Raw genomic sequence first — 24,417 nt, forward strand, 5'->3', positions numbered from 1 at the left:
CAAGTGTTTACATACAGTGCCTTTTGTAAAGTATTCAGACCCCTTGACCTTTTCCACATTTTGTTACATCACAACCTTATTCTAAAATTGATTAAATAAAACATTTTCCTCAAATCTACACACAATACCCCATATTGACAAAGAAAAAACATTCTTAAATGGAAGAAGTTTGGAATCACCAAGACTCTTCCTAGAGTTGGCCGCCCGGCCAAACTAAGCAATTGAGAAGGAAGTGCCTTGGTCAGGGAGGTGACCAAGAACCGATGGTCACTCTGACAGAGCTCATGAGTTCCTTTCTGGAGATGGGAGAACCTTCCAGAAGGACAACTATCTCTACAGCACTCCACCAATCAGGCATTTATGGTAGAGTGGCCAGATGGAAGCCACTGCTCAGTTAAAGGCACATGACAGCCTGCTTGGAGTTTGCCAAAAGGCACTTAAAGACTCTGACTGTGAGAAACAAGATTCTCTAGTCTGATGAAACCAAGATTGAACTCTTTGGCCTGAACGCCAAGTGTCACATCTGGATGAAACCTGGCACTATCCCTACGGTAATGCATGGTGGTGGGAGAATCAGGCTGTGGGGATGTTTTTCAGAGCCAAGGACTGGGAGACTAGTCAGGATCGAGGGAAATATGAATGGAGCAAAGTACAGAGAGATCCTTGATGAAAACCTGCTCCAGAGCGCTCAGGACCACAGACTGGGGTGAAGGTTCACCATCCAACAAGACAGCGACCTTAAGCACACAGCCAAGACAACGCAGAAGTGGCTTCAGGACAAGTCTCTGAATGTCCTTGATTGGCCCAGCCAGAGACGGATGTGAACCCGATCAAACATCTTTGGTGAGACCTGAAAATAGCTGGGCAGCAACGCTCCCCATCCAACCTGACAGAGCTTGAGTGGATCTGCAAAGAGGAATGGGAGAAACTCCCCAAATACAGGTGTGCCAAGCTTGTAGCATCATACCCATGAAGACTTGAAGAATTGCTGCCAAGGTGCTTCAACAAAGTACTGAGTAAAGGGTCTGAATACTTTTCAGTTACTTTTTTTTATACATTTGCTTAAATGTCTAAACCTGTTTTTGCTTTGTCATTATGGGGTATTGTGTGTAGATTGAGGGAAAAGTCAAGGGGTCTGATTTTTTTATATTTTCATTTCACCTTTATTTAACTAGGCAAGTCAGTTAAGAACTAATTCTTATTTACAATGACTGCCTACACCGGCGAAACCCGGACGACACTGGGCCAAATGTGCGCCGCCCTATGGGACTCCCAATCACGGCCGGTTGTGATACAGCCTGGATTCGAACCAGGGTGTCTGTAGTGACGCCTCTAGCACTGAGTTGCAGTGCCTTAGACCGCTGCGCCACTCGGGAGACCTGTCCGAAGGCACTGTAGATGGAATTGCAAAATACATCAAATGTAGTATAATAATTTTTAACTACATGTGGCAGTCCATTTTATAGACAAAATTATAAATAAGTAGCGTATCATTTTTAAATGTGCATGCTTTTCCCTCCAAGAAAACAATAGCTGTTTCAAAGGGGGTGTGGCTGACTTCAAAATTCTTCAACGGTAGGATACACCTGAGAGTCATCCGCCAGAGGAGGCAATCGAGGAGACGAGCGAACTCCTTTGTTCACCTGTTAACAAATTGACACTCCAACATATGTCGACCACTTATCCGTTTCCTGGTCACAGATGAGAGGAGGACGGAGGAGTTGAGGAGAGGACAGACTTTTACCCAATTGAGAAAAGGCTGACATGCACAGAGAGACACTGTCTGATTTTATTTTTTTATTTTTTTTGCCCGTGATCTAATTGGTCTTTTGAACTGCGTTGTTGTCCTGTTTCCTTCTACAGTAAATGTGGGACTCTTCCTCCAGAAAGCTGCTTCTTCAGCCTCATCTGCAGCGCTGGATCCTTCATGGGTGAGTCTCTGTCTACACACATGAACTGATCTGGGTTCTCAGTTAATTAACTAAAGTTAACTTTTTGTAATATACATACTTTTGTTGTTAAGCATTCAAAATACACTGAAAACTGCCAAAATACATATCTACTCCCCCACACACACACACACACACACACACACACACACACACACACACACACACACAATCTATACAGCTAAAAACAATGCAATGGCACAACAAGTTGACTTTGACAAAGCACACTTTTTAACCTCAATGTACCTGATTTTGCTGGCTGTTACTTTGGACAAAATCAGGATGTCAATATTCTTGTAATGCTTTTTGTATAATCTTAAATTACAGGTCAATTTTCGCAAATCCTACGATAAACTTGATAAAATGTTGGAATTGTTTAACAGCCCTAGAACGCATACATCATGTGCACGTGTCGTGCCCTGTGTGTGTCGGCAGTTTGAGTCTAACAGCTCCAGTCAATGATTCCCAGCTGTGGCTGAGCCCACTCCATTGACGCACAGCCCTGGGCATGCATGTGTCTGTGTTCCAGGGCGGCCGGACGTAATGCCAAGCATCAGAGAGCCATCCCAGCTCTGCTTTGTGTCTGTGTATGACTGTGTTCATAGTTGTGTGTTTCCGTGTCCCTACCCTACTCAGGGTAGAGGAGGATTAATGATGCCAACTGCTATTTAAGGTCTGCTGGCTGGCTATAGCAGCTTTTAAAGCCAGACTCTGTAAGTCCCAAATAAAATTGGAACTTTTTTTCTGGTTTAATATACAATACCAGTCAAAAGTTTGGACACACCTACTCATACCAGAGTTTTTGTTTTTTTTGTACTATTTTCTATATTGTAGAATAATAGTGAAGACCTAAACTATGAAATAACACGAATCATGTAGTAACCACTTTTTTTTTTAAACATATCTAAATATATTTGAGATTCTTCAAAGTAGCCAGCCTTTGCCTTGACAGCTTTGCTCACTCTTGGCATTCTCTCAATCAGCTTCATGAAGTAGTCACCTGGAATGCATTTCAATTAACAGGCGTGCCTTAAGTTTATTTGTGGAATTTATTTTCTTAATGCATTTGAGCCAATCAGTTGTGTTGTGACAAGGTAGGGTTAGCAAACAGAAGATGGCCCTATTTGGTAAAAGACCAAGTCCATATTATGGCAAGAACAGCTCAGATAAGCAAAGAGCACCAACAGTCCATCATTACTTTAAGATATGAAGGTCGGTCAATCCAGAAAATTTCAATAACATTGAAAGTTTCTTCAAGTGCAGTCGCAAAAACCATCAAGCACTATGATGAAACTGGCTCTCATGAGGACTGCCACAGGAAAGGAAGACCCAGAGTTACCTCTGCTGCAGAGGACAAGTTCATTAGAGTTACCAGCCTCAGAAATTGTCATGGTTCCATTTTAGCTCATATGGTGATCTCAATTTGTACGAGTGATTTGGGAAATGGGATTTAACCAGCAAAGTTGCATCTATATGCAGATGATAGTCATATATTCATGTGCTCCTTCTCTGGTTCAGGCTGTTGAAGAGCTCCAGACTGCTTTATAGTTACTGCAGGCCTCCCTTATGGTCTCAAACTGGTCTTGAATCTACAAAAAACACATTTCATGAACTTTACCAGAGCTCGCACTCAGCCAGAGAAGGTTAACATTGTCACATCTGGTGGCTTATCCATTGAGAATGTGTCATCCTACAAATACCTTTGTATATGGTTGGATGACAAGTTGTCCTTTTTAAGTTTATATGGATAATCTTGAGAGAGCTTGAATTAAATTGGGTTTTTATTTTCGTAATAAGGCTTGCTTTCCAGTTATGGCTAGAAAGAACCTTGTTTAGAGTACAGGCCTCGGTGTAACGCTCATTCCTTCGATGATGAACGCGAATCCGACCATCACCCCTGGCGAGACAAAACTGTGACTCGTCAGTGAAGAGCACTTTTTGCCATTCCTGTCTGGTCCAGTGACGGTGGGTTTGTGCCCATAGGCGACGTTGTTGCCGGTGATGTCTGGTGAGGACCTGCCTTTACAACAGCCTGCAAGCCCTCAGGCCAGCCCCTCTCAGCCTATTGCGGACAGTCAGCACTGATGGAGGGATTGTGCGTTCCTGGTGTAACTCGGGCAGTTGTTGTTGCCATCCTGTACCTGTTCTGCAGGTATGAGGTTCGGATGTACTGATCCTGTGCAGGTTTTGTTACACGTGGTCTGCCACTGTGGGGATAATCAGCTGTCCGTCCTGTCTCCCTGTAGCGCTGTCTTAGGCGTCTCACAGTACGGACATGGCAATTTATTGCCCTGGCCACATCTGCAGTCCTCATGCCTAAGGCACGTTCACGCAGATGAGCAGGGACCCTGGGCATCTTTCTTTTTTGGTGTTTTTCAGTCAGTAGAAAGGCCTCTTTAGTGTCCTAAGTTTTCATAACTGCGACCTTAATTGCCTACTGTTAGTGTCTTAACGACTGTTCCACAGGTGCATGTTCATTAATTGTTTAATGTTCATTAAGCAAGCATGGTAAAGTGTTTAAACCCTTAACTTCACAGAATTTAATTAGTAAAAATCCAAATTACAATGATCTTTGAAAGACAATTTCTTTTTTTTGCTGAGTTTATCTAGTTATATCCCCCTCATTATAAACCAGACTCATTATAAATGAGAGCTGGGTGATACAGAATAAAAACGTTATTTAGCTGACAAATGCATGTCGAAACGGTTAATAATAAAGCATATAATATATTGGCTCGCAAACAAATCGATCCACATACACATTGCTTGCAAATGTCCATAGCCTACTGGTGGGCTATGCTAAGTAAACATTCACGCACTTACTTGCAAACTTTGCTGGGCTAGCTAGCTGGCTGGCTGACTAGCTAGCTAATTGTTTTCCTCTTGGATGTTGAGTTTACTGTTGGAAACTTTTGATGGCAAATTTATGTTATAATTCAACCCTATAGATGCTGAGGGTCGACTTTTCCAGGCAAGTGTTTGCACTGCAAGAGATCAAGCAGATAACGGCTTTACCGTTGCACCGCAGTTGGAGGCCTATATTGTTGAACTTGACTGTGTAAAATAGAATTCCATTTTATTGTTTAACGTTCATAGCTTACTCCACTTGTAAATTTGAATTGTTATGATGCAGTAGAGTAGCCTACATGCTTGTTGTATGCTACAAGAAAACGAGAACCCCGGCTGTCTGATACTGACTGATGGAAGGGTGGCTGGCCCAGCTGTCTGATACTGACTGATGGAAGGGTGGCTGGCCCAGCTGTCTGATACTGACTGATGGAAGGGTGGCTGGCCCAGCGGCCACTTGAATTCTCAGAGCACGTTATGACGTCTAGCCTGGGTTTGATTGCATTGTCTTGCCTGAGTTTGTTTTGTCGCCCCGTCTATTTGGTATTTCACCATCACAAATAACGTAGATGTGACTTACTAAGTTTAAAGTGGTAGTTCACCCAAAAGGGTTTAGTTTCTCTGGCACTGTTTCCACATGCTAATGCTTTAGCATTTGTTTCACAAATCCAATTCAAGTCCTGGGACCCATATTGTCATTTTTCACTATGTTCAACGATTAGTGACTCTGAGCTTCACAATCAATTTGACATACTTTTGGATGATTTGAACAAATGCTAATATTGGTCATGTGGAATTAGTGCCAGGGAAACTAAACCAAAGCATGAATTGCTGTCATACCCTGTTCATGGTCTGCTTACAGGGTAAGGAAGTCAATATGTCATTTTGTAATTTGGGTGAACTATCCCTTGAACATGACATATTTTAGTGCAGGAATGCGACCCAAATGACACACAATTCCCTACAGTGCACTACTCAGAGTGGACTACTTTTGACCAGGGCCCTATGTAGGAAATAGGGTGCCATTTGGGACGTAGCCCAGGACATTTGTCCCTCCCGGAGCCTCGATAAGCGCTTTCCCCCACTTAACTTAGCTCTGACTTGACCCCACAGAGAACCGAGATTGCTTAACTTAGCTCTGACGTGAGAACACAGATAGCCAGTCATTCCATATTGGGTAGAAAACGGGGAGAGGGAGCTATAGAGGGTCGTAATAAAAAGGAGAAACATTGCTTTAGTTTAGATCAAGGCGTCAGGGAACTGCTTCTTTAGGGTGTGTAGCAGCTGAGTTTTTAGAGAATGCGTCATTCCATTTGATTTACTTTTTACTTTTTGACTGCAACCCTTTTGATTTGAACAGAACTTTCCATACATATTTGCCCATGGAAGAAGTGGTCAGAAAGTGACTTTTTAGATCTGAATAGCAAAACATTCAGAAGATAGAAGTGCCCAAAGTTGACCCATTTTTGCATACCCCACCACACCATGAGACATCCATGTCTTCGTCACTGGAAAATATCAACTGTGGAGTTTAATATAATTTAAAAGCTTACAAAAAGGTTTTCGAGTAGTGGGGAGAGCGGGTTAGGGGGAGGAACAGAAACGGGCACATGATGTTCTGTGGTTGGGCCACGTTTACTTTAATTTGGTATTAGCTGTTGTAAATGTCCATAGCCATGTTCTTCAATGCAATGACAGGGTCATTCATTAGAGCACTCATTTCGAACAAAGTTTTGCAATGGAAAATGAAAACAAGCTTTTATTTTCTCCCTGTTTCAGTCCAGTTTTCTTCTAGCTAGTGAACCTTGTTCAGAGGTGCTACAGTATGTCCTTCCATGGTAACATGGCGGTCACTGCAGGTGCTTACTCATCAATTGCTTTAGTTAGTACACATTCTGAGTCTACCTTTTGAATCTATTATGGGATGACCGGTATTCTCAGAGAAGGATACTGTTGCTATCGTCAACGCCACTGAATGTACTGCCGGAGATGTTCTGACATTTTCAGGGGGAAATGTATATTTGATTATCAAACTTCAACATGTTTAAGCATTAAAAGCCTACGGTAGGGTCAAGCACTGTTGAAGGCTTCAATACGTAAACTTGTTTTTAAATAAATACACAGCTGGACCTTATTGACAAAGACTGCTAGCTAGGCAACCAGCCAGTGCACAGACCAGACAGACACTGTAATTGAATGCAGTAAATGCCAATTAGCTTTCTTTCTCCTCAGTGTTTTCTGTTGAATAGAAACCAGAACACAGAGAGAGAAATAAGGCACCATTTCCTTTTCCTACTAGCCCAGAGACAAGGCGGTTTATTTTTCCATGCTTGTAACTTACCTCACTTCTCTGAAATGACTTGGGTGCACTGAACACACACGCGCGTAGGCCACACACACACACACACACACACACACACACATTGAAACCCCATTTTATTTTCTTCTTACCAATGTCTGTGTGTCTTAAGCTTAATGCCCTGCGGCAGGGAACTCTAGCTACCTGCTTTTGTTTCATAACATCACTCTGCCCCTAGGTGTATGTTTACTGCCAGAATTCCTTCTGTCCCATAATGTATGTTTAAGTTATTAACAGAACTGTGGTGCTTTTGTCTTCCCTCGGTCTTTGTCCAGACTGTGTGTGTCCTGTAGTGACGCCAGGCAGGGTTGGCACAGCAACACCCATACCAACACCTGTCTGGGCTTAGCAACAATGGTATTTTGACCCACCACTGAGGAAACCCTAACCTACCTTAAGGAGCCTGTGGTGGAGGCCCTACTTCAACACTACTAGTCCTTCCCGCCTTGGAACAGCCCCTGTTCATTAGCGATTTAACAGATAAAAAAAGACTGAAACAGGGAGGCATTTTGTGGGCTTGTGCAATTAGAAAATAATTGTTTTTCTGTTGCAAAATATATATATTTTTGAAATTCTGTTGCGTGCCCTCATGAACATGACCCGGGCATCTCAGCTTGAGGTCACGACACAAGGGGCTCCTAGTTCTCTACCCACCTCCCTCTCTCCTTCCCACTCTCCCCTTCCTCCTTCCCAATCTCTCGTCGTCCCTCCCTCTCACTGTCTCCCCTTCCTCCCACTCTCGCTCCACTCTTCCTTCCCTCACAGCTATCTTCAATTAGGCAGGTACAATGAAGCCCAACAGAGACCAGTGTAGCATGTCTGCATTAGTGACAGTACAACCAGTCCAAACCCATTAGCAATGACCCCTCGGTCTGTACCCCTTTCCTTTTCTTTCTCTCCTATTTCACTAGTGTAACTCCTCTGGTCTCTCCTTCACCCTTCCCTATTCTTCCCCCTCCCGTCCCTAGTATTGTCACCTCGTGAATTTCCTGGAAACCATTGGAAAAACTCTCTCGCTCTCTCTCTACAGTGATGGTGATAGTATTCCTACGTTATGCCCATGTGATAGAGAAGTATCAGAACTGTGTGTTGAACACAGCGGGCCTATCCACCGGCTGGATCTGTGCTGCAGGACTCATCATGATTGGCAACTTCCAGGTACGTGTGTTCAGCAACACAACTGTTTCACACTCTATATCTGTCCCTACCTCTCCTCTCCTCTGGTGCCCCAACCCTTTTCTATTCTCTCCACCTCTCCTCCTCTCCACCTCTCCTCCCTATGCTGGTGCCTCTGCATTCCAGACCTGCTTCATGTTGTAGTTATGGACCACTCACATATGGGCACACACACAGCCACTGATAGATATATATATATATATATATATATATATATATATATATATATATATATATATATATATATATATATATATATATATATATATATATATATATATATATCTATCTATCTATTAGGGTGATATATATATATATATATATTATTAGGGTAGTTAGTGAGGCATCCCACCTTAATTCCTGCCCTGTGGTTGTTTAGTTTTTCAGGACATAGTTTCTGCAAGTTTAAATATTTGGGACTTTGGCACCGTGCGAGCGACTTGGCATCAATTTGGGGTACTATAGGAGGGTTGCCATAGAGACTAGTGGAGGAAGGGGGGGGGGGGTTCCTTAACATTCAGTACATTAGGCCTTTGCCTGCAATCAGTTATGTCTGAATGACTTCCTCCCTCTTTCCCTCTCCATTTATCCTAATATCGCTCTGTCTATCCCTACTCTATACTAGGCTTGTAAAATTCTGCAAACATTCATAAAATTCCCAGGTGTTTCAGAGAACGGTGATTCGTAGACCGAGGATTACCTACTTGCTTTTTCCCCTCCTGACTTCAGGAATCCAGGATAAAAAAAATTAAAAAAAATTGCAGCTCTACTGCTTACTCTCTGGGCGTTCTGGGCAGTGTGTTTGTGGAAGGAAGTGGTGTGTGTGTGTGTAGGGTGTTTCTACCCTAAATGCCAGACATGGACTCTTCATAACAGAACTGGAGAGGTGTAAAGCTGACACCTTCCCTACACCCCTGATTCTCCTTAAGGCGTCTGCATACTAGGTTCGGGTTGCTCCTTGCAGAACTCGACTAGGAGACGTGAACGTCTGTTACTCGCATACTCCCTTAAAAGACCTTCGCTTGAAAAACGAGAAAAAAGCGGCAATAGTACTGTTTGTCCCACTTGAGTCACCGTAGCCAGTATACACATCCTCAAAATATTCCGAATGAATCTATGGTAACTCGAAGAATTCTGTAATTCATTTAATGTTTTTTGCAGAGGTCTTCCCTCTACCAACTCTGGTGACTCAGCAAAAATGGACGACGTTGTGTTACTTCCATGGGTATTTACTGTACGTCTCTGAGCTTTCTGTCCTTCCTTGAAATGAACACCCACTAAATACACTGAGGGATATTACAGATGGTGCTGAATTTTTTTAGATAATTAATAATAACCTTATTTGTATAGTGCTTTTCAGTACAAGTAACAATGTTTCACACAATAAAATAATTAAATAAAAGCACTTACAAAGGAACAACAGGAGGAATACATTTTTTATTTAACTTTTTTATTTAACTAGGCAAGTCTGTTAAGAACAAATTCTTATTTACTATGACGGCCAAACCCAGACAATGCTGGGTCAATTGTGCGCCGCCCTATGGGACTCCCAATCACGCCCGGATGTGATACAGCCTGGATTCGAACCAGGGACTGTAGTGACGCCTCTTGCACTGAGATGCAGTGCCTTAGACCTCTGTGCCACTCGGGGGCCGGGAGGAAAGATAATTAATGAGAAGCATCCCAAATGTCAAACTGAAGCATTCATCTTATCAAAGAAAAACCTTAAAATTCCTAACTAACAATTAGTTATCATGCCATGTCTTGATATGACGCAGGGTGTTAATGTGAGAGCTTCCTGACAGGGGGAGGTTGTTAAGACATGGTTGTGTGAAGATGGATGTGAAACTCCATGTTTAGTGACTAATATCTTAGGAAAGCACTGAGGATTCTAAGCCTGACCACTTAGAGCCCCGGGGCAGGATAACCCATGCTCAAGGGAAGATTTTTTGCCTAGTCTGCTTGGGAGTTGAACAAATTACCTTACGTTACTGGCCCAACGCTCTTAACAGTGAGGCTACCTTCTGGCTAACATATTTTCTTTTTTCAGGGAATGGATTCTTCTGATGGTGTTTTAGTTTAATGGTTTTCTTAGCAGCTGCAGAAACCAGAATGCATTTTCAGTCATCATTGGACAGACAAAATAACTGATGATGCCATGCATAAAGAATCTTGTCAGATAACTGTTTATTGATAAAATGTTGCAAGAAGAGGGGCAAGGTGCATGAACCAGTAGGATGGATGTGAAACTCTTCAGTATTAGGGCCCCTAACATCACCCTTCTACTCTTCTGAAGCTTTTGATAGGGCCTCTTACTCACGCTCGCACCTCTAACCGCCCCAGAGGAGGCTGGTGTGACGAGCTATAGGAGGACAGGCTCATTGTAGTAGTTGGGCCGGTATGAAACACATCTAACGTATGGAAACAACATGTTTGACTCCGTTCTGTTTCTTCCATTCCAGTCATTACATTAGGCTGTCCTCCTATAGCTTCTCCCACCAGCCTCATCTGAACCACACCTCTTAGAGGCCAGTATAACAGTTTAACACAGTCCAGTCCCTTGGTTACAGAGTAAGCCTGTCCGGTGGCTCATACACCGTGCCAACTGTGGGTAAGTGTGGGCTATGACAGAGATGAGTTAAAGGCGTCAGCATGCTTCAGTTCGGCTGGCACCTACGGCTAGGCAAACCAAACGAGTGTGCTCGCATACTCCCTTAGAAGATCTTTGCTTGAAAAACAAGAAGATAGCGGCAATAGTACTGTTTGTCCATTTTGAGATGCCGTAGCCAGTTTACACTTAACTCAAAATAGTCCGAATTAATCTAAGAGATTTCTTGAGTTGTCATTCATTTTTACATTTTTGTAGAGGAGATCTTAGTCACGCAATTTTAAATCTAAGATGTTTGGTGCAGTTTTTCTAAATAAAACAATGTGCATGAAAACGACTTGTCTCTTGTTGAATGACAACACACACACTACATTGAAGAATCCCTACTGTTGACCAATCCCCCCAAAAAGGGCATAGACTTCGGAGACTGAAGTTTGGCTTGCTTAAGGAAGATTTTTTGTGTGTGCAAACTGCCGAAAAAACCTTTGCAGAAGACCGAAACGATAATATAACTGTTTCAGATGGGAAGCATGCGGACGCCTTTAGCCTCTGTGTGTGTGTGTGTGTGTCAAAGCAAAAGTAAGAGCAAAGATTTTTATCACTAAAGCAAGAAACACCACAGCCTGTCGTTTCCTATGGGAACAGATGTCATAGTGGACAGAGCCAAGCAAGGAGGTGGGCAGAGCCAAGCATGAGCTAGCAAGATCCTATTGGCCTGTTCTAGCGTACATCTGTATATTTCCGTTAGGGAACGCCTACTCTGTGACATGGCCGTGTGCAATAACTCACTTTGACTTTGCACTCCTTCTAAACAACGCAATTTTTGAAAACTTTGGCAATGGCAAAAGTCTACAAAACTTAGTCTACTCTGTTTATAACAGATTCTAGTTTAGGGAACAGAAAACTCTATTGAGATCAAATGTTTCATCGATGAGAATATTTGCAGAATGTAGGCCAAAATCCATCTAGTTCCATCTTCTCTCACTGCCTGACAGTGGGCTTCCTCTCACTACCATATTTGGAAGTGAGTGAAAAAGCCAAGCGGATGCTTCATATTTATACATCCAGTGAAATATCTGTCTCATTGTTTGATCTGTGGTAAGAGCAGGGAGTAGCATCAGTGACTCACTTCCCTCCCTTCCCTTTCTCCCTCTAACCCTCCTATCCTCTGGGGCCTGTCTGCCAGCAGAGCGTTGTGAAAAACTGGGGGGAAATTTAACGGGGGGGGGGGGGTTTAAGTGAGTCATCACGGCACGCATGTGTGTTTGTTACAGCCAGGAGCAGACTGTGTGCACACGTGTCACAGACCCCATCTGTACCCAATCAGAGCCAGTCTCTGGAACTTTCTGTATTCAATCACCAATCAGAGCCAGTCCCCACCGCAGTAGTGTTGGATGACATTTATTTCTATAAAACTTAATTCATAAAAAAAAATTGGTGTGCAATGTATGTATGTGTATAAATATGTATGTATAAATATGTATGTATGTATGTATGTATGTAAAATGTGTGTATGTATGTATATAAAATGTATGTATGTATAGCTACATAAATACATAGCATATTTAACACACATTAGTAGACCAATTTGAAGCAGTGAAAATACAATAGGCAGTGTTTGCAGCTGGAACAGTAGCACAAACAGTACTAAAATGAAAGCCTCAGAGAGCATCAGAAACAACACAATCACTAAAAGCACTATGCTGTGTTATGCAGGGCTCAGACCCTTGACTCAGACCCTTTTAGACAGGAGAGGACCTGAAATAGATGGGCCCCAGAGACACACACACACACACCAGGGGTGGATGTGAATAGTACACTTCTTTGGGTGTTCCCTCTGTGGGCGCTGGCCGCGAGAGAGACCACAGGAAAGGAGAGATGAGGGGATGAGGCAGGCGGGCGGAGGGAGGTGTGAAAGGCATGACTGGTAGTCAGTCTGCTTCTCTCCTAGAGACAACTGAAGGTTCTCTGGGCTACAGACATCTCTCTTTACACCTATTTCACCATTCCAATTCTCCCTGTTCTGAATGATCCTTCCTACCTTCTTTCTAAGCCTATTATTTGTTCTCACTATTAAAATCCCCTCTTTTTTTTTTCTACGCTCTGCATCGTCCTGGTACTCTATTCCATCCCTTACATGACCTCTGACCTGCTTGTCCCTCTCACATGAAGCAACATTTAGCAACAGAATAAATACAGGATATTACCAGTAAACACTTTCAAGAGTTACTTTTGTACTTTATGTCCTCGTGTGGGCGTGTGTGTGGCGGGCAGGTAGCCTAGCGGTTAAGGGCAGGTAGCCTAGCGGTTAAGGGCAGGTAGCCTAGCGGTTAAGAGCGTTGGGCCAGTAAATGAAAGGTCGCTGGTTCGAATCCCTGAACCAGCTAGGTGAAAAAATCTGTCGGTGCCCTTGAGCAAGGCACTTAATTGCTCCTGTAAGTCACTCTGGATAAGAGTGTCTGCTAAATGACTTAAATGTCAGTGTGTTACACAGCCTCTTCACCCTGCCTCCAACAGGTAGATTGATGACATCCTAGCATTTACCGCCTGCCAAAGTCAACTGCAGACTTTTGCTGGGCGGGCAGCATTAGAACATATGGCTAGCTGAAGGGGTTTACATTGGAAAGACTTGCAGAAAGGCTGTACTTTCCTTTCCTCAACTCTGCTGGTGTCTGTGTGCGCTCTAGTGTGTGACAGCTAAATAGGAAAGTGTTCGACCAGAAGCAATAGGATTTACCTAATGGACACTCTGCTAACGAGGAGAGGAGAGGGATGAGAGGAGGGAGAGGTGTTACTGCACTGCAAGCTGTCTTTATCTGTAACATGTGTTATGTCAACAGTAATTATATACGGTAGCTGTCATCTCTGGCTGTTTTGTCTTTGATTTTATAGGAAGAGCCATAGAGGGAAATGTAATTAATTTGGTCTCTAAGGAAGAGCCTAGAAAACCTACTGTCATTTCATACTGAGTTAGTGACGGCAAAGGAAAGCTGTTACTGTAGCCGAAGCCTTTGGTCTGATTAATTTGTCCCTTGTCTTAGTTAATAATAGCTAGCCTAACTATTGTCATTTTCATATGAATTGTAGTAGTTCTTGGAGAACTACCAATTGCTAAAGGTGACTTGACATACACATACATTTATTCTGTCGGTCCCCTTGGTCTGGTCAGTACCCTGCATTGTTTAAAGCTGCTTTGAGTGTGTGCTGTTCTGTTATCAGGTTCCATCGGCCTGTCTGGTGCCAGAAGCCTGTGTGTGTGTGTGTGTGTGTGTGGTCACATGCTCCTTTGTGTATTGTGTGTTTCAGCCTGGCAGCGTGATCAAATTCAGGAGGGACAAGGAGGCGTTATACTGTACTGTACCGCTGGCCTCTTTCTCACCTTTCTCTCGCGCTCCCCCTCTCGCGCTCCCTCTCTCTCGCGCTCCCCCTCTCTCTCTCGCGCTCCCTCTCTCTCGCGCTCCCCCTCTCTCTCTCGCGCTCCCCCTCTCTCTCTCGCGCTCCCCCTCTCTCTCTCGCGCTCCCCCTCTCTCTCTCGCGCTCCCCCTCTCTCTCTCGCGCTCCCCCTCTCTCTCTCGCGCTCCCCCTCTCTCCTCTCGCGCTCCCCCCCCTCTCGCGCTCCCCCCCTCTCGCGCTCCCCCCTCTCTCGCGCTCCCCCCTCTCTCGCGCTCCCCCCTCTCTCGCGCTCCCCCCCTCTCTCGCGCTCCCCCCCCCTCTCTCTCGCTCCCCCTCTCTCGCTCCCCCCTCTCGCGCTCTCTCGCTCCCCCTCTCGCGCTCCCTCGCTCCCCCTCTCTCGCTCCCCCTCTCGCGCTCTCTCGCTCCCCCTCTCGCGCTCTCTCGCGCTCTCTCGCTCCCCCCTCTCGCTCTCTCGCGCTCTCTCGCTCCCCCTCTCGCGCTCTCTCGCGCTCTCTCGCTCCCCCTCTCGCGCTCTCTCGCGCTCTCTCGCTCCCCCTCTCGCGCTCTCCTCGCGCTCTCTCGCTCCCCCCTCTCGCGCTCTCTCGCTCCCCCTCTCGCGCCCTCTCGCTCCCCCTCTCGCGCTCTCTCGCTCCCCCTCTCGCGCTCTCTCGCTCCCCCTCTCGCGCCCTCTCGCTCCCCCCTCTCGCGCTCTCTCGCTCCCCCTCTCGCGCTCTCTCGCTCCCCCTCTCGCGCTCTCTCGCTCCCCCCTCTCGCGCTCTCTCGCTCCCCCTCTCGCGCTCTCTCGCTCCCCCTCTCGCTCCCCCTCTCGCGCTCTCTCGCTCCCCCTCTCGCGCTCTCTCGCTCCCCCTCTCGCGCTCTCTCGCGCTCCCCCTCTCGCGCCTCTCTCGCTCCCCCCTCTCGCGCCCTCTCGCTCCCCCTCTCGCGCCCTCTCGCTCCCCCTCTCGCGCTCTCTCTCGCTCCCCCCTCTCGCGCCCTCTCTCGCTCCCCCTCTCGCGCTCTCTCGCGCTCTCTCGCTCCCCCCTCTCGCGCTCTCTCGCTCCCCCTCTCGCGCCCTCTCGCTCCCCCTCTCGCGCCCTCTCGCTCCCCCTCTCGCGCCCTCTCGCTCCCCCTCTCGCGCCCCTCTCGCTCCCCCTCTCGCGCTCTCTCGCGCTCTCTCGCTCGCCCTCTCGCTCGCGCTCTCTCGCTCGCGCTCCTCGCTCGCGCTCTCTCGCGCTCTCTCGCTCCCCCTCTCGCGCTCTCTCGCTCCCCCTCTCGCGCTCTCTCTCGCGCTCTCTCGCTCCCCCTCTCGCGCTCTCTCGCTCCCCCTCTCGCGCTCCCTCTCGCGCTCTCTCGCTCCCCCTCTCGCGCTCTCTCGCTCCCCCTCTCGCGCTCTCGCTCCCCCTCTCGCGCTCGCGCTCTCGCTCCCCCTCTCGCGCTCGCGCTCTCGCTCCCCCTCTCGCGCTCTCTCGCTCCCCCTCTCGCGCCCTCTCGCTCCCTCTCTCGCGCTCTCGCTCCCCTCTCGCGCTCGCGTCTCGCTCCCCCTCTCGCTCGCCTCGCTCTCTCTCGCTCCCTCGCTCTCTCGCTCCCTCGCTCTCTCGCTCCCCCTCTCGCTCTCTCGCTCCCCGTCTCTCGCTCTCTCGCTCCCCGCTCTCTCGCTCCCCCTCTCTCTCGCTCCCCCTCTCTCGCTCCCCCTCTCTCGCTCCCCCTCTCTCGCTCCCCCTCTCTCGCTCCCCCTCTCTCGCTCCCCTCTCTCGCTCTCTCGCTCCCTCTCTCGCTCCCCCTCTCTCGCTCTCTCGCTCCCCCTCTCTCGCTCTCTCGCTCCCGCTCTCTCGCTCCCGCTCTCTCGCTCCCCCTCTCTCGCTCCCCCTCTCTCGCTCCCCCCTCTCTCCCCCCGCTCTCGCTCGCCCTCTATCCCTGTCTCCACCATATCTATTTCTGTCTCTAAAGAAAGAATAAAAGTAACAGGTGGCTCCATTGACAACACAGCAGGGTCACTGAGTTACCTGACTCAGTACTGTTTCAATGACTGACTGCTGCCCCCTTCTGGCCAAATTGAGCCACAGCAACATAAGAGGCTGGAACAGAGGGGGCTTTTGTCTAGCATCATATGACATCATGTGTTTCAATGTGACGTCTTCAGTGTATTCAGTATGTGCCTTGTTCAATGCCCATTGCGACAATGTTTTCGAGCCTATGCTAATAAATGCATCTCTCTCTACCTTCCCTCTTGCTCCCTCCCAGGTGGACAATGCTAAGATCCTCCACTATGTGGGGGCAGGGGTAGCGTTTCCCACCAGTATGCTGTTTGTGTGTCTTCAGTCGGCTCTAACCTACAGGCTGGCCAAGACTCAGGGAGAATACAGCGTGGCTCACCTACGACTGGGCATGACACTACTGGCCTTCATCACCCTGGTGCTTAGTATCCTTTACCACAAAAGACATACTCAATAAGATCTGTTATCTTCACAACCAAGGCCCTGCGATAGACTAGCGTCCTGTCCGGTGGGGTGGGGGGGGGTGTACTGGTACATCAAGCTGCCTCACGCTACAGAAATAGGAGAAGATGTTATAACCAGAGAGGACAGAGGGAAGATGGAGGGGGGTGTTGGAATGTGGGAGAGAAGCGAAGGATGACGGGGTGGAGGAGCTGTGGAGTGGGGAGGGTGGAGGAGCTGTGGGGGGAGGGTGGAGGAGCTGTGGAGGGTGGAGGAGCTGTGGAGGGTGGAGGAGCTGTGGAGGGTGGAGGAGCTGTGGAGGGTGGAGGAGCTGTGGAGGGTGGAGGAGCTGTGGGGAGGGTGGAGGAGCTGTGGGGAGGGTGGAGGAGCTGTGGAGTGGGGAGGGTGGAGGAGCTGAGGAGTGGTGGGGGGGTGAAGGAGCTGGAGAGTGGAGGAACGGTGGGGGGGTGAAGGAGCTGGAGAGTGGAGGAACTGTGGAGTGGTGATGGGGTGGAGGAGCTGGAGAGTGGGGGGGGGGTGGAGGAGCTGGAGAGTGGAGGAACTGTGGAGTGGTGATGGGGTGGAGGAGCTGGAGAGTGGGGGGGGTGGAGGAGCTGGAGAGTGGTGGGGGGTGGAGGAGCTGGAGAGTGGGGGGGGGGTGGAGGAGCTGGAGAGTGGAGGAACTGTGGAGTGGTGATGGGGTGGAGGAGCTGGAGAGTGGGGGGGGGTGGAGGAGCTGGAGAGTGGGGGGGTGGAGGAGCTGGAGAGTGGGGGGGTGGAGGAGCTGGAGAGTGGGGGGGTGGAGGAGCTGGAGTGGAGGAGCTGTGGAGTGGTGAAGGAGCTGGAGAGTGGAGGAGCTGTGGAGTGGTGAGGGGTGGAGGAGCTGTGGAGTGGTGAGGGGTGGAGGAGCTGTGGAGTGGTGAGGGGTGGAGGAGCTGTGGAGTGGTGAGGGGTGGAGGAGCTGGAGAGTGGTGAGGGGTGGAGGAGCTGGAGAGTGGTGAGGGGGTGGAGGAGCTGGAGAGTGGTGAGGGGGTGGAGGAGCTGGAGCGTGGGGGGGGGGGTGGAGGAGCTGGAGAGTGGTGAGGGGGGGTGGAGGAGCTGGAGAGTGGTGAGGGGGTGGAGGAGCTGGAGAGTGGAGGAACTGTGGAGTGGTGATGGGGTGGAGGAGCTGGAGAGTGGGGGGGGTGGAGGAGCTGGAGAGTGGGGGGGTGGAGGAGCTGGAGAGTGGGGGGGTGGAGGAGCTGGAGTGGAGGAGCTGTGGAGTGGTGAGGGTGAAGGAGCTGGAGAGTGGAGGAGCTGTGGAGTGGTGAGGGGTGGAGGAGCTGTGTGAGTGGTGAGGGGTGGAGGAGCTGTGGAGTGGTGAGGGGTGGAGGAGCTGTGGAGTGGTGAGGGGTGGAGGAGCTGGAGAGTGGTGAGGGGTGGAGGAGCTGGAGAGTGGTGAGGGGGTGGAGGAGCTGGAGAGTGGTGAGGGGGTGGAGGAGCTGGAGAGTGGTGAGGGGGTGGAGGAGCTGGAGAGTGGGGGGGGGGGTGGAGGAGCTGGAGAGTGGTGAGGGGGGTGGAGGAGCTGGAGCGTGGGGGGGGGGGTGGAGGAGCTGGAGCGTGGGGGGGGGGGGTGGAGGAGCTGGAGAGTGGTGAGGGGGTGGAGGAGCTGGAGAGTGGTGAGGGGGTGGAGGAGCTGGAGAGTGGTGAGGGGGTGGAGGAGCTGGAGAGTGGTGAGGGGGTGGAGGAGCTGGAGAGTGGGGGGGGTGGAGGTGCTGGAGAGTGGGGAGGGGTGGAGGTGCTGGAGAGTGGGGGGGTGGAGGTGCTGGAGAGTGGGGGGGTGGAGGAGCTGGAGAGTGGGGGGGTGGAGGAGCTGGAGAGTGGTGAGGGGGTGGAGGAGCTGGAGAGTGGAGGAACTGTGGAGTGGTGATGGGGTGGAGGAGCTGGAGAGTGGGGGGGGTGGAGGAGCTGGAGAGTGGAGGAACTGTGGAGTGGTGATGGGGTGGAGGAGCTGGAGAGTGGGGGGGTGGAGGAGCTGGAGAGTGGGGGGGGGTGGAGGAGCTGGAGAGTGGGGGGGGTGGAGGAGCTGGAGAGTGGGGGGGGGGGGTGGAGGAGCTGGAGAGTGGGGGGGGGGGGGTGGAGGAGCTGGAGAGTGGGGGGGGGGGTGGAGGAGCTGGGGAGTGGGGGGGGGTGGAGGAGCTGGGGAGTGGGGGGGGGTGGAGGAGCTGGGGAGTGGGGGGGGGGTGGAGGAGGAGCTGGAGAGTGGAGGAGTGGGGGGGGTGGAGGAGGAGCTGGAGAGTGGAGGAGTGGTGAGGGGGTGGAGGAGGAGCTGGAGAGTGGAGGAGTGGTGAGGGGGTGGAGGAGGAGCTGGAGAGTGGAGGAACTGTGGAGTGGTGAGGGGGTGGAGGAGCTGGAGAGTGGAGGAACTGTGGAGTGGTGAGGGGGTGGAGGAGCTGGAGAGTGGAGGAACTGTGGAGTGGTGAGGGGGTGGAGGAGCTGGAGAGTGGAGGAACTGTGGAGTGGTGAGGGGGTGGAGGAGCTGTGGGGGGGTGGAGGAGCTGTGGGGGGGTGGAGGAGCTGGGGAGTGGTGGGGGGGGTGGAGTGGTGGGGGGGTGGAGGAGCTGGAGAGTGGTGAGGGGTGGAGGAGCTGGAGAGTGGAGGAACTGTGGAGTGGTGATGGGGTGGAGGAGCTGGAGAGTGGGGGGGGGGGGTCGAGGAGCTGGAGAGTGGGGGGGGTGGAGGAGCTGGAGAGTGGGGGGGGTGGAGGAGCTGGAGAGTGGGGGGGGGGGTGGAGGAGCTGGGGAGTGGGGGGGGGTGGAGGAGCTGGGGAGTGGGGGGGGGTGGAGGAGCTGGAGAGTGGTGGGGGGGTGGAGGAGGAGGAGCTGGAGAGTGGGGGGGGGTGGAGGAGCTGGAGAGTGGAGGAGTGGTGAGGAGCTGGAGAGTGGAGGAGTGGTGAGGGGGTGGAGGAGCTGGAGAGTGGAGGAACTGTGGAGTGGTGAGGGGGTGGAGGAGCTGGAGAGTGGAGGAACTGTGGAGTGGTGAGGGGGTGGAGGAGCTGGAGAGTGGTGAGGGGGTGGAGGAGCTGGAGAGTGGAGGAACTGTGGAGTGGTGAGGGGGTGGAGGAGCTGGAGAGTGGAGGAACTGTGGAGTGGTGAGGGGGTGGAGGAGCTGTGGGGGGGTGGAGGAGCTGTGGGGGGGTGGAGGAGCTGGGGAGTGGTGGGGGGGTGGAGGAGTGGTGAGGGGGTGGAGGAGCTGGAGAGTGGAGGAGTGGTGAGGGGGTGGAGGAGCTGTGGAGTGGGGGGGTGGTGGAGGAGCTGTGGAGTGGTGGGGGGGTGGAGGAGCTGTGGAGTGGTGGTGGGGGGGGTGGAGGAGCTGTGGAGTGGTGGTGGGGGGGTTGAGGAGCTGGAGAGTGGTGGGGGGTGGAGGAGCTGTGGAGTGGAGGAGCTGTGGAGTGGTGGGGGGGTGGAGGAGCTGGAGAGTGGAGGAGCTGTGGAGTGGTGGTGGGGGGATGGAGGAGCTGTGGAGTGGTGGTGGGGGGGTGGAGGAGCTGTGGTGTGGGGGTGGTGGAGGAGCTGTGGTGTGGGGGTGGTGGAGGAGCTGTGTGTGTGGGGGTGGTGGAGGAGCTGTGGAGTGGTGTGGGGGGTGGTGGAGGAGCTGTGGAGTGGGGGGGTGGTGGAGGAGCTGTGGTGTGGGGGTGGTGGAGGAGCTGTGGTGTGGGGGTGGTGGAGGAGCTGTGGAGTGGTGTGGGGGTGGTGGAGGAGCTGTGGAGTGGTGTGGGGGGGGTGGAGGAGCTGTGGAGTGGTGGGGGGGGTGGAGGAGCTGGAGAGTGGTGGGGGGGTGGAGGAGCTGGAGAGTGGAGGAGTGGTGAGGGGGTGGAGGAGTGGTGAGGGGGTGGAGGAGCTGGAGAGTGGAGGAGTGGTGAGGGGGTGGAGGAGTGGTGAGGGGGTGGAGGAGCTGGAGAGTGGGGGGGGGGTGGAGGAGCTGGAGAGTGGTGGGGGGGTGGAGGAGCTGGAGAGTGGAGGAGTGGTGAGGGGGTGGAGGAGCTGGAGAGTGGAGGAACTGTGGTGAGGGGGTGGAGGAGCTGGAGAGTGGAGGAACTGTGGTGAGGGGGTGGAGGAGCTGGAGAGTGGAGGAACTGTGGTGAGGGGGTGGAGGAGCTGGAGAGTGGAGGAACTGTGGAGTGGTGAGGGGGTGGAGGAGCTGGGGAGTGGGGGGTGGTGGAGGAGCTGTGGAGTGGTGTGGGGGTGGAGGAGCTGTGGGGGGGTGGTGGAGTGGTGGGGGGGTGGAGGAGCTGTGGAGTGGTGGGGGGGTGGAGGAGCTGTGGAGTGGTGGTGGGGGGGTGGAGGAGCTGTGGAGTGGTGGTGGGGGGGTGGAGGAGCTGTGGAGTGGTGGTGGGGGGGTTGAGGAGCTGGAGAGTGGTGCGGGGGTGGAGGAGCTGTGGAGTGGGGGTGGGGGGGTGGAGGAGCTGTGGAGTGGTGGTGGGGGGGTGGAGGAGCTGTGGAGTGGTGGTGGGGGGGTGGAGGAGCTGTGGAGTGGTGGTGGGGGGGTGGAGGAGCTGTGGAGTGGTGGTGGGGGGGTGGAGGAGCTGTGGAGTGGTGGGGGGGTGGAGGAGCTGTGGAGTGGTGGGGGGGGTGGAGGAGCTGGAGAGTGGAGGAGTGGTGAGGGGGTGGAGGAGCTGGAGAGTGGAGGAACTGTGGAGTGGTGAGGGGGTGGAGGAGCTGGAGAGTGGGGGGGTGGTGGAGGAGCTGTGGAGTGGTGTGGGAGGTGGTGGAGGAGCTGTGGAAGTGGTGGTGGGGGGGTGGAGGAGCTGTGGAGTGGTGGTGGAGGAGCATGAGAGTGGAGGAGCTGGAGAGTGGAGGAGTGGTGAGGGGGTGGAGGAGCTGGAGAGTGGAGGAGTGGTGAGGGGGTGGAGGAGCTGTGGAGTGGGGGGGTGGTGGAGGAGCTGTGGAGTGGTGGTGGGGGGGTGGAGGAGCTGTGGAGTGGTGGTGGGGGGGTGGAGGAGCTGTGGAGTGGTGGTGGAGGAGCTGGAGAGTGGTGGGGGGGTGGAGGAGCTGGAGAGTGGAGGAGTGGTGAGGGGGTGGAGGAGCTGTGGAGGGGGGGGTGGTGGAGGAGCTGTGGAGTGGTGGGGGGGTGGAGGAGCTGTGGAGTGGTGGTGGGGGGGTGGAGGAGCTGTGGAGTGGTGGTGGGGGGGTGGAGGAGCTGTGGAGTGGTGGTGGGGGGGTTGAGGAGCTGGAGAGTGGTGGGGGGTGGAGGAGCTGTGGAGTGGAGGAGCTGTGGAGTGGTGGGGGGGTGGAGGAGCTGGAGAGTGGAGGAGCTGTGGGGGGGTGGAGGAGCTGGAGAGTGGAGGAGCTGTGGAATGGTGGGGGGGTGGAGGAGCTGGAGAGTGGAGGAGCTGTGGAGTGGTGGGGGGGTGGAGGAGCTGGAGCTGTGGAGTGGAGGAGCTGTGGAGTGGTGGGGGGGTGGAGGAGCTGGAGAGTGGAGGAGCTGTGGAGTGGTGGAGGTGGTGGGGGGGTGGAGGAGCTGTGGAGTGGTGGTGGGGGGGTTGAGGAGCTGGAGAGTGGTGGGGGGTGGAGGAGCTGTGGAGTGGAGGAGCTGTGGAGTGGTGGGGGGGTGGAGGAGCTGGAGAGTGGAGGAGCTGTGGGGGGGTGGAGGAGCTGGAGAGTGGAGGAGCTGTGGAATGGTGGGGGGGTGGAGGAGCTGGAGAGTGGAGGAGCTGTGGAGTGGTGGGGGGGTGGAGGAGCTGGAGCTGTGGAGTGGTGGGGGGGTGGAGGAGCTGGAGAGTTGAGGAGCTGTGGAGTGGTGGAGGAGCTGGAGAGTGGAGGAGTGGTGGGGGGTGGAGGCGCTGGAGAGTGGAGGAGCTGTGGAGTGGTGAGGGGGTGGAGGAGCTGGAGAGTGGGGGGGTGGTGGAGGAGCTGGAGAGTGGAGGAGCTGTGGAGGAGCTGGAGAGTGGAGGAGCTGTGGAGTGGTGGGGGGTGGAGGCGCTGGAGAGTGGAGGAGCTGTGGAGTGGTGAGGGGGTGGAGGAGCTGGAGAGTGGGGGGGTGGTGGAGGAGCTGGAGAGTGGAGGAGCTGTGGAGTGGTGGGGAGGTGGTGGAGGAGCTGGAGGGTGGTGGGGAGGTGGTGGAGGAGCTGGAGGGTGGAGGAGCTGGAGAGTGGAGGAGCTGTGCAGTGGTGGGGGGGTGGAGGAGCTGTGGAGTGGTGGGGGGGTGGAGGAGCTGGAGAGTGGAGGAGCTGTGGAGTGGTGGAGGAGCTGTGAGAGTGGAGGAGCTGTGGAGTGGTGGAGGAGCTGTGGAGTGGGAGGGGGGTGGAGGAGCTGGAGAGTGGGAGGGGGGTGGAGGAGCTGGAGAGTGGAGGAGCTGTGGAGTGGTGGAGGAGCTGGAGAGTGGGGGGGGTGGTGGAGGAGCTGGAGAGTGGAGGAGCTGTGGAGTGGTGGGGGGTGGAGGAGCTGGAGAGTGGAGGAGCTGTGGAGTGGTGGGGGGTGGAGGAGCTGGAGAGTGGAGGAGCTGTGGAGTGGTGGGGGGGTGGAGGAGCTGGAGAGTGGGAGGTGGTGGAGTAGCTGGAGAGTGGAGGAGTGGTGGGGGGGTGGAGGAGCTGCGGTGGGGGGGTGGAGGAGCTGTGCTGTGGTGGGGGGGTGGAGGAGCTGTGCTGTGGTGAGGGGGTGGAGGAGCTGTGGAGTGGTGAGGGGGTGGTGGAGGAGCTGGAGAGTGGGGGGGTGGTGGAGGAGCTGGAGAGTGGAGGAGCTGGAGAGTGGAGGAGCTGTGGAGTGGTGGGGGGGTGGAGGAGCTGTGGGGGGGTGGAGGAGCTGTGGAGTGTTGAGGGGCTGGAGGAGCTGTGGAGTGGTGGAGGAGCTGTGGAGTGGTGGGTGGTGGAGGAGCTGTGGAGTGGGAGGGGGGTGGAGGAGCTGGAGAGTGGGAGGGGGGTGGAGGAGCTGGAGAGTGGGAGGGGGGTGGAGGAGCTGGAGAGTGGAGGAGCTGTGGAGTGGTGGAGGAGCTGGAGAGTGGGGGGGGTGGTGGAGGAGCTGGAGAGTGGAGGAGCTGTGGAGTGGTGGGGGGTGGAGGAGCTGGAGAGTGGAGGAGCTGTGGAGTGGTGGGGGGGTGGAGGAGCTGGAGAGTGGGGGGTGGTGGAGTAGCTGGAGAGTGGAGGAGTGGTGGGGGGGGTGGAGGAGCTGTGGTGGGGGGGTGGAGGAGCTGTGCTGTGGTGGGGGGGTGGAGGAGCTGTGCTGTGGTGAGGGGGTGGAGGAGCTGTGGAGTGGTGAGGGGGTGGTGGAGGAGCTGGAGAGTGGGGGGGTGGTGGAGGAGCTGGAGAGTGGAGGAGCTGGAGAGTGGAGGAGCGGTGGTGGAGGAGCGGTGGTGGAGGAGCTGGAGAGTGGAGGAGCTGGAGAGTGGAGGAGCTGGAGAGTGGAGGAGCTGTGGAGTGGTGGGGGGGTGGAGGAGCTGTGGGGGGGTGGAGGAGCTGTGGAGTGGTGGGGGGGTGGAGGAGCTGTGGAGTGGTGAGGGGGTGGTGGAGGAGCTGGAGAGTGGTGAGGGGGTGGTGGAGGAGCTGTGGAGTGGTGGGGGGGTGGAGGAGCTGGAGAGTGGAGGAGCTGTGGAGTGTTGAGGGGGTGGAGGAGCTGGAGAGTGGGGGGGGGGAGCTGGAGAGTGGAGGAGCTGGAGAGTGGAGGAGCTGGAGAGTGG

At 53.2% G+C, this 24,417-nt stretch overlaps 1 protein-coding gene across 1 annotated transcript in view; it reads left to right on the forward strand.

Annotated features, from left to right (window-relative positions):
- The window catches only part of LOC106577246 (transmembrane protein 150A), a 49,585-nt gene that overhangs the window by 20,142 nt on the left and 5,026 nt on the right, over positions 1-24,417 (forward strand). The window contains exons 5-7 of the mRNA XM_014155172.3: positions 1,864-1,931; positions 8,186-8,313; positions 16,574-16,751. Of these exons, the coding sequence (XP_014010647.1) occupies positions 1,864-1,931; positions 8,186-8,313; positions 16,574-16,751 (374 nt within the window). The remainder of the gene's footprint in view (positions 1-1,863; positions 1,932-8,185; positions 8,314-16,573; positions 16,752-24,417) is intronic.

This window comes from Salmo salar, chromosome 18, assembly GCF_965601325.2.
Source record: "Salmo salar chromosome 18, fSalSal1, whole genome shotgun sequence".
Lineage (NCBI taxonomy): Eukaryota > Metazoa > Chordata > Actinopteri > Salmoniformes > Salmonidae > Salmo > Salmo salar.